The 9,143-nt window shown below is 37.1% G+C and overlaps 1 protein-coding gene across 3 annotated transcripts in view; it reads right to left on the reverse strand.

Moving 5' to 3' along the window:
- The window catches only part of LOC134869590 (carboxyl-terminal PDZ ligand of neuronal nitric oxide synthase protein-like), a 171,646-nt gene extending 171,086 nt beyond the window's left edge, over positions 1–560 (reverse strand). For all 3 annotated transcript variants that reach the window (XM_063891348.1, XM_063891347.1, XM_063891346.1), the window contains exon 1: positions 134–560. In XM_063891348.1, coding sequence (XP_063747418.1) covers positions 134–238 — 105 coding nt within the window. In that variant the 5' untranslated portion in view covers positions 239–560. The remainder of the gene's footprint in view (positions 1–133) is intronic.
- Positions 561–9,143: the final 8,583 nt, after the last annotated feature.

Consider the following 9,143-nt stretch of genomic DNA (forward strand, 5'->3'; position numbering starts at 1 on the left):
GCAGTTTGAAAACAACTCCTTCCCAGAGCACTACAGTGGTGGCTGTTTAGACAGGTTGAATTACAAAAACAACGAAAACATACATTACATTCGAGACGCTAACATAACACTTCCCAGTTGTTAGTACATTTACCTTTGCCTCGAAGTTGATCCCATGCTGGAACGCTTCCTCGTTGTGCAAAGGGATCCTTAAATCATGCCCATCATCAACGAGGTTGTACTTGGTTTTTGCAGGCATTTTGAAAGTATTCACCACTCCACACTGACAGTAAAACCAGGACAAAATGAACGATAAACGAACCCGGTGAGTTAAATGGGGAGTAATCCAAGACAAAAAACACAATTCCAAATCCGGTTAGTGCAAGCCCTCCATCGCAGCGAACCGTCCCAGCGCTGCCACGCTAATACACCGCCCTCAACAGCGGCCAAGTGGCGGTAACTCCTTCACCAGCGCTCCGGCGCACCGTTCCCCTGCTAAAATCAACCGGAACAGCTTTGAAAACACATGCAGAAATGCAGAAACAGCGGCATGCGGGGACAGATGTGTTTTCCTGACTTTTCCTGTGTGAGTATGGAAGTTGGTTGGGTCCTGCCCCGCACTCTCCCCCCCCTCGCACAGAGGTAGGATGTGATTGGAGGAGGCCGGGGATCCCACCTGCTTCCATTGGAACAGAGGCGAACCGTGGCTCCGAGGAGGAGGGGCTCAAAGGCTGGTACCTGCCCCCTCCCTTCCCTCCACACACACACACACACACACACACACACACACGCACACGAACACGAACACGCACATACACAAACACACACACGCACACACTCGTGGGAATAACCTGAATGTCTCTTATGCAAACAAAGGAGTGGTGTAGACAGTATATAAATACACATCTTTATACTTTGGCTTTGTTATTAACTGACATAATGCATCTATTTTATGCAGAATATGCACACTAGAGATAATACCAGTTGGCCAATCCATAAGGAATGGTATGTCAGATGTGGGTTAATAAGCAAATGTAAGAAATGATTAAATATACTGACTTTAAAATAAGATGGTCATGTATGGGAATTCAATTTGTTGTGTTATAAGGAGGACAAGACATGTTAAAATTGATTTACAGATGTGGCTGATATGTAGTAAATAAAAAACCTCTGCCTATGAATGACATAAAAAAGAGCAAGGCTGCCAACTAGTGGCCACATCTGCAAGAATATGATAGAGATATCATTAAAACTAAATACTAAGAATACAATGTGATGTGATTTCTTTCTATCTGTTGTTGTATATTTTCTCGTACACAAATTAAACAACTATTATGAATGCATGAGTTGTTTAACTCAAGACTTGTATACATTATTATTAATGCATGACTAAAATGTCTTTTACAAAATGTAGTAAATCAACAGTGTCCTTTTTTAGTTTTTTCTCGATTACTTCTCAATTATACTCATTTATATACTTGTAATGAAAATGTTCCTTAAAAATCATAATTTCTTTTCTTGTGTTTTGTTTTTGTATAATTTTTGAACAAACTGTTTTAATAATCACAAGTGAGGATACACTAAGAAACACAACATCTAAATCCTCACTCTTTAGGCTTTAATGGAGAGTGCTCACCTTATTCTTAAAATGGAAACGTTTGGGATCAAGGACATTTATTGAGAACTTATTAACCACATGAAAAAAACTGTCCATATTCTATAAAACTGCATAGATAAATAGATAAGCTGTGTCTTTAACCTTCTGCAAGCCCAGTTACAACGACATGAGAAATGAGGGGTTCATAATTACAGTAAAAGGGGTCAAAACATATCATGTCAAAACATGTCAACAACAGAAGCTAAAGTCTAAAATAGCTCAATCTCAAATATAATCAGCCATAACACAATCTGATCATTTGAGACATATATTTAATGATAATATTTGTTGGTGATAATTCAAAGAAGGTTCTTCCCATTTTGCATCATCAACACAGTCTGTTTTAAAAGCATCTGGACAAACAAGAGAGATGTTCCTTATTTGGTCAGCAGACACAGCAGAGTTGCGTTCATATTTAATGCAGTAATCATGTTGTATAATGCACACACCATCTGTGTCACCCTGGGAGTAGAGATGCTGCTCTCCCCTTAAGGTGGTCCCAGGCGTGGAGAGAAGGGGAAGTGGGGCAGCAATAATTCACATTCTCACCACCTCTTTGGAAATATATAGTGAACTGCAGCTAATGGTGTCCTGCGGGCTTATACAGTAGGAGGAAGATGTTGCATGCTGGATTTTCTGGATGTAATGGATTCAAAACTGGCCTTAACATTTGATATATATAACCATTCATCTTTATTATGTTTTTGCTTAAATGGAGTCAGTTTTAAAGGGGCTATGCTAATTTCCCTGTTCATATATGTATTTTGTCCTTAAACTGTGATATGTTTACATGCTTTAATTTTTTTAAAAGTGCTTTATTTTTCTCTTATTGCCTGTGCTGTAGCACCTCTTTTCACCCTCTGTCTGAAACCAGAGCCCAGTCTGCTCTGAATGGTTAGCTGGTCAGCTCTGTTGTGATTATCCTATCATGTGCAATGTGTTGAAGCACTAGCCTATAGAAGTGCGAGTGTTACATAGTGATGTCACTATTTTACAGAAGTAAACAAAGGAGTCCAATCGAGGGGATTCAGGCACGGGTAGGGTGTTGGACAGTGTTGGGATTTTCGCATCTGCAGACCATTCACTACAGGAAAGGAAAACCCCCAAAAAGCATAATGTGACCCCTTCAATATCATGATTCCTAAAAATCTTTTCCCTACGTGTTATTTTTTTGAATAATTTAAAGATAAGATAATATTAATATTTTAAATGAGTAAGCTTGATATTGAAGCCGACACAAGCCTCTATTGCTATACTATACAAGGAAAAGGGGTTTTATTACTCTGAATATAACCATTCCTCTCTCTTGGACCCATGTTGTGCTCATTAAAACTCTTTAAAAAGGAGAGCCTCTAAATCCCTGCTGGGTTTTTAAATGTTGATCTGATAATAAGGGTTTTGGATTTTAAACCATATGCTCCTTACATGAAGTAGATTTTAAAGATCATTGCACAAAAACTCCATGGTTACACTTCAAAACCAAAAAGAAACATGATAGGATTTCACAACCACACAGCAAAAAATAAAAAATAAAATAGGCTAGTCTACAGAGAACTGACTGAATTGTTGAGCTATCCCATACAAAATATCCCCGTCTGTTGCTGTGTACAGAATACCAGTCATCCTACATGTGTGTTACAGGTGTAATCATGTGCTTTCCTTCTGGTGAGCATGTGGTCAAATTGGAACAGTTTGAGGTGAGCTGTTTAGGCTTGATTTTTGTGACCTGTATTGGGTGAACACCAACTCCTGCCCAATGCATAAGCATTTCCATACAAAATGGTTTAGAAAATCAATGCATGGCAGCAGATCTAAAGGTAATTTTCACAGATGTTTGTGTTTCCGAGGAACATAATCCCAATGTGGCAGAATGTATAACACTATAATGGTTCCACGGTATGTACTAATTGGAAAAAGCCACCATGACCTCCCATGTGGACTATGGTTTTGGTATATTGATGGTCACAATCTTTTGAAAACAGAAGTAATAACAAGAGGACGACAGGGTGACTAAAGTGTCTCTTCAGTGGATTAATAAGAACACACTGGCGGCGTGTTTCAGTGTGAAACAGAGCTGGTTTTCTTTTGGTGCCAACACCATTCAGTGTGAGGTCAGTGTGTCAGCAGGAGCCCTGAAGCTTGGTTATTCTCTCTTTATTATGCCTGGGCACACATATGCACATATCAATGGACACACACACAGAGCTTAACACATCTTGAGGGCCTCTTAAGATGAATTAATAATGGCGATTTCAAAGAATTTGGGGCAACGCAAGGAGTAGATCCACTTCTCCGAGGAGAGTTTCAGAGAGGAACACAGACAAGTAGGGAACAAATGATGACAATTATGACAGAACATTGCTAATTGTGCCTGAAGCTGTGTTACAACATTTACCGAGACAAAGGAAGCACAGCTCCCACTCAGGGGTAGATTAGGACGGAATAAATCTGCGTCTGACTCACAAACAAAGACTTGGGATCTGACAAAAGCCATAATCTGTGTATATTCAAGGCTCCTACAACCCAATGCTGCAATTAAAGGTTTGTTTGGGCACCGAATAGGAAGTTGGATGAAGCTTCATATCTTTTTTCCCCTGTAGTAATGTATTTAATGCAGTGTTTGAATGGCTTAGATATTTGGTAAAGAGGATTCCTGCAAAGAAATGTTTGGCTCGATTAGGCTTTCAATCCTTCAGCGACTCAGCAATTACTTTTTAGAAGTTGCACAATGTCTACAAGGACAATCATCATCCTCTTTGTTTAGCATGTTGGCATGGTAACATTTCCAAACAAGCAATAAACAGAAAGTACATGAGGGGCTGATGTGAGTGTGTCATTTGCTTTGTGGGGATTTAGTCATAAACCAAAGTACTTGACAAGTAAAATATTGAACAGATGTATTGAGGATGGAAAATGACATACGTTTGAATAAAGAAAATGTATAAATAAACACAGACATAAATGAATACCTATGGAATACATAAATACAGGAGTAAATCTATAAAAGAATAATGAAATGCTGATATAAATATATGTTGAAATCAATGCAGGGATAAATACGTAATTTAATAAGTTAATAAATATATTCTGGAATAAATATGAACATGAATAAACATTATAAATAAATACAACATTTTAAAAATAACAATACCAAGACATCTACCAATAGATGGATATAGTTAATGTATTTCTACATTTACATGAATCACGTACATGTATTCCTTTTACATCATGTATATTTATATATATATATTTATTTATGTATTTATTTAGTTTTTATTTATTTAGTTTGTTAGTTAGTTATTCATTTATTTGATGTGGGCCCTACTCTTAGTTTAAGGAACTGTTTGAGGGGTCGGGATCAAAGGTGTCATTACAGCTGGGCTCATGTTAGGAGCCGTTGTAGAGCTCTTTTTGGGAGTCGCTGCTTCCTCTATCAGAGGGATGGCACTCTGGGTGTGTGAGAGTCCAAAGGGCTGAGGCAGTAAATCAAACAGGTGGACGATGTTGGACTTCTGTTTACATCTCCTGCACATGCCTTTGTTTTCTATCCTCACTGGCAAGAAGCACCTTGTTCAAAAAGGTGTTCTTCGCATCTGAACGTTCAAAACTCCCCTGGCTTATGTCGATGTACTCCTTGCTCATGTGAGGTACATCGTCAAAAGCTTCTCTGCTTGGCAAGTTAATGCAGCCCTCTCAGACATCTGTATGTTCAGGATCCTGACCTCATCTGAGTTCTCCTGTCAACAAAGGCTACCAGTTTGCTTTGGAAATAAAACACAACAAAATGCAGTTGAGCTTATATTGTTTGACTCACTTCCTGAACAATATTATAATATTTTTTTAAGATGCAAGAGAAGTTTACATAGCAATAACTCGCTCTGCATATAGACCTTCTGGTATCAACAGATTAAAGGCCAGAGATTGGTTGAGTTAATTGCTTTCACCACTGTAATTGCCATTCCTTTGTAAACACACTGTTATGGATGGGGGGAAATGACCCAGATGCAGAACTGATAGAGGAGGCAGGGGTACAAAAGTGTAACAAAAGGCAAGCTTTTATTCATAGAAATTATGAACGCAGGAAATGGTACAACACAGGAAAATCAAATCATCAAATGAAAACTCGGACAACCGGTGGAAAAGGGAGGGCAGAAAACGGAGTGCTGAAAAGATCGATCCAAGACATCACAGGGAACAGGCAAACAATGACGACACGACAAAAAACATACAGGGAAGACAAGACTCAATACAGAGGAGGGTAATCACAAGACAAGACACGGCTGGGAAGGGGAGGCGAAACACAGGGGCAACAGGTGAGCACAATCAGACAAGGCAAAGACAAGGTGGGAAACTAAAGACAGGAAGTAATCTAGATAAGACAGGAAGTAAGACAAAACAAGATTCACTTCAAAATACAACAGTAAACTATAAACACAAAAACTGAGATCCTAACACAGACTTATGTTGTCTGCAAGTAGAATAAAATGTGAGTGTATTCTCTCAGTGAGATCAGTTTGTGACTGAAAGATTCTTCAGTTAGTGCATACAGTGTAAGAAGAAAGTAAGAAAGAAAGATGATGCATTCTCTATGGGCAATTATGATCAAAAGCCCACATTCAAAGCATGAATAACATCAAAGGTGTATACAAAGTGCAAATCATGAAGTTTTTATTTAATAATCATATTATTAATTCATTTCTATATTTATTCATTTATTTCAGTATGTATTTATACTTTCATTTGTGCATTTATTAATCCATACTTCAATTTCAGAGAGAATGCTAGATGAAAAATCACCAACGTTTACATTTCAATCCAATAGTTGTTGTGATATTTTAATATGGACCAAAGTATTGGAATGATCAGACGACATCCCTGGAGCAATACTAGTAAAAAACTCAATAATGAAACCGAGCAGTTTCAGGAGCCACACAAGCCCTCATAAGCTGAAGGGAGAAATCATGTCATAAAATGGCTTTCTAACAGCTCAGGAGCATTAGAAATATCAGAGATTCCCAACATTGCTGACACATAATGATTTTGAATGAAATAATGTCTTGTTGAAATCAAAGGTTATGGCCTGAAATGTTACAAACCTCAAGACATAAAAGTATCCAATGTTTATCAAGAAAACATAAAATATTGATGAGAAAAACCAAAAATGATGACCCCCAACCTTTAATTCCCCTTAATCAGATTAATACAGCAGGTACATAAGTGGAAATAGAAGTAAGGGGGCCACCATGTGGACACATAGCAAAATGCTGAAAGCCTCTTTGTTTATCAAAGAAATGAAAGAAAAACCTATTTATATAAATACAAATATGCACAATTATATATCTAATAATGATTCATTTCTATTTTCTAACCATTTTATTAGTAATTCCTTTTTTAAGTATTACATGATATACTTTTATTTTATTGTGGCCAGTAAACACATTTTAAGTAAGACTGATGACATAGAGTATGTATATCCTCATCCCAAGGCATTCCTCTTTAACTACTTGCCATATTATTCAATTAAATATGAACATTTAATAGAATGTGAAACCTTCATTTACTCATTAGAAATGGATGAAAGTGGCTCTCTGTTGCACTAACTGTAATTAAACTCACTCAGAGGGCAAAGTCAAGATTACAGCACTGCACTTATGTATGAGATGCTGCTACTTTGTGACTTCAGTTTTATTTTCATTGGAGCGCTCCGTGTTGTGTGACTTTTGTTGCTTGGCAGCCAGAGGGCTCTTTTATGAATGAGTAAATCACATTTGTATTCAGCCTGCCTCCCCTATAGACTCATTGAGTTCCAACAGTTTTGTTCTGCTGCTGAGCTCTTTCACATTCTTTCAGAGCCCTCGAGACACATTGTCTTCTTCAGCTTTAATGGGCCTATGAAACTGTCTCCACACATTCCATTAATGCTATTCAGTTGCAGTGCCTATTGACTCCACTGCCATTGAGTCCAGTGCCTAACACACTGCAGTAAACCTATCAAGGACAGGAGGTGTGATTAATTTCAGGCTAATATATAACGGCCAAGAAGAAAAGTCTCTACAGTTGCGATAAGATGAGGTGTCGGCACTAACACAAAGGGATTGATTCAGATAAACACTTTATAACTCCAGCATTTAACCATGTCACTTGTTAATTTCGATTCCTTTGTTTTTTTGTTTTGTTTTATGGTAGTAAGACAAACAAGAGGAACTGAACAGTATGACTATTAACATTACTGAAGACTCAAAAGGCCTTTTGGATTTAATTTAGTATTATGATTATTTATTTTTTTTCCTGGTTTAAAAAGCCAATGTGATTAAGTGTTCTAGTTTAAAATGTATAGTATATAATTTGTATATACTTTATTATTAATATTTTTAAAAATAATTACAAATGTATTAATTACTCATCATGATGTATTGTGTGTGTTAGTTTTAAAACATGAGAAGCTTTTCTTTTCAACCTCATTTAACATGCTTCCTAACACAACAGACATAGTATACTGCAATTGAATAAAGTAATTTAGTAAAGTGAACATCTAGTGCGCAATGGTCCCTTGTGTACGCATTAATATTAATATGAACTAATCCTGTACCAAGCCATGAACTGCTAAATGCATATTTCTATAGGCTTGTGTGATGCTTGGTAGCAAATACACTAAATGTGGTAGGTAAAACCTACACAATGTCTCTGCTCGAGCAAAAGTGTAACATAGCTCAATGTTGTATATTTTAATTTAGCTAATTTGTGGGAGCCTCCCGCAATTCTACGGCTGTGTTGTGTATTCTGTATATCGCAGCAATTATGAACTTTGGATAAAATCACGTTGTCGAGGACTTAAAAACACTGCCATGCCTCGGATTCGAACCGGGGTTGCTGCAGGCACAACGCAGAGTACTGACCACTATACGTTCACGGCGAACAATTGGAGCCACCAGCGAACGGCAAGACAGTCAAAAGTAGCGTCAGCTGTAAGTGTCGCCCTCTTACAGTTTTTTCCTTTGTCTTGGTTATGTTAAATTGAGCTAAAATGACTCATCTCAGTGTTCGTGACTAATTTGACCTTTTTGTTCGTTGCAAAATATATGTAGTTGTTGGTTATGACTTTTGATATTAATTTATTTGGTTGCGGCATAACGTAAGACCTTATGTATGGTAAAAACCTTAGGGTAATTTCTTGAAATTCCATTAATAGCAATATGCCTGTTGGTCCCTTCAACAGTGCTGAATAAATTATACTGAGTGTTAAAAAGATGACAAAATGATATTTAGTGTTGGGATGTTCAAAATAAAATAAAAACTGCTCCTGTGGCAGCTGACCAATAGAGGGGGCAATTGCTGCACCTTACTATAAGCTGAATTAAACGTCATACTAATAACAACAACAACAACAACAACAACAACAACAACAACAACAACGATAATGATAATAATAATAATAATAATAATAATAATAATAATAATAATAATAATAATAATAATAATAATAATAACAACAATAAAGTCAGAA

The sequence above is a fragment of the Eleginops maclovinus genome, chromosome 9 (assembly GCF_036324505.1).
Source record: "Eleginops maclovinus isolate JMC-PN-2008 ecotype Puerto Natales chromosome 9, JC_Emac_rtc_rv5, whole genome shotgun sequence".
Taxonomy (NCBI): Eukaryota; Metazoa; Chordata; class Actinopteri; order Perciformes; family Eleginopidae; genus Eleginops; species Eleginops maclovinus.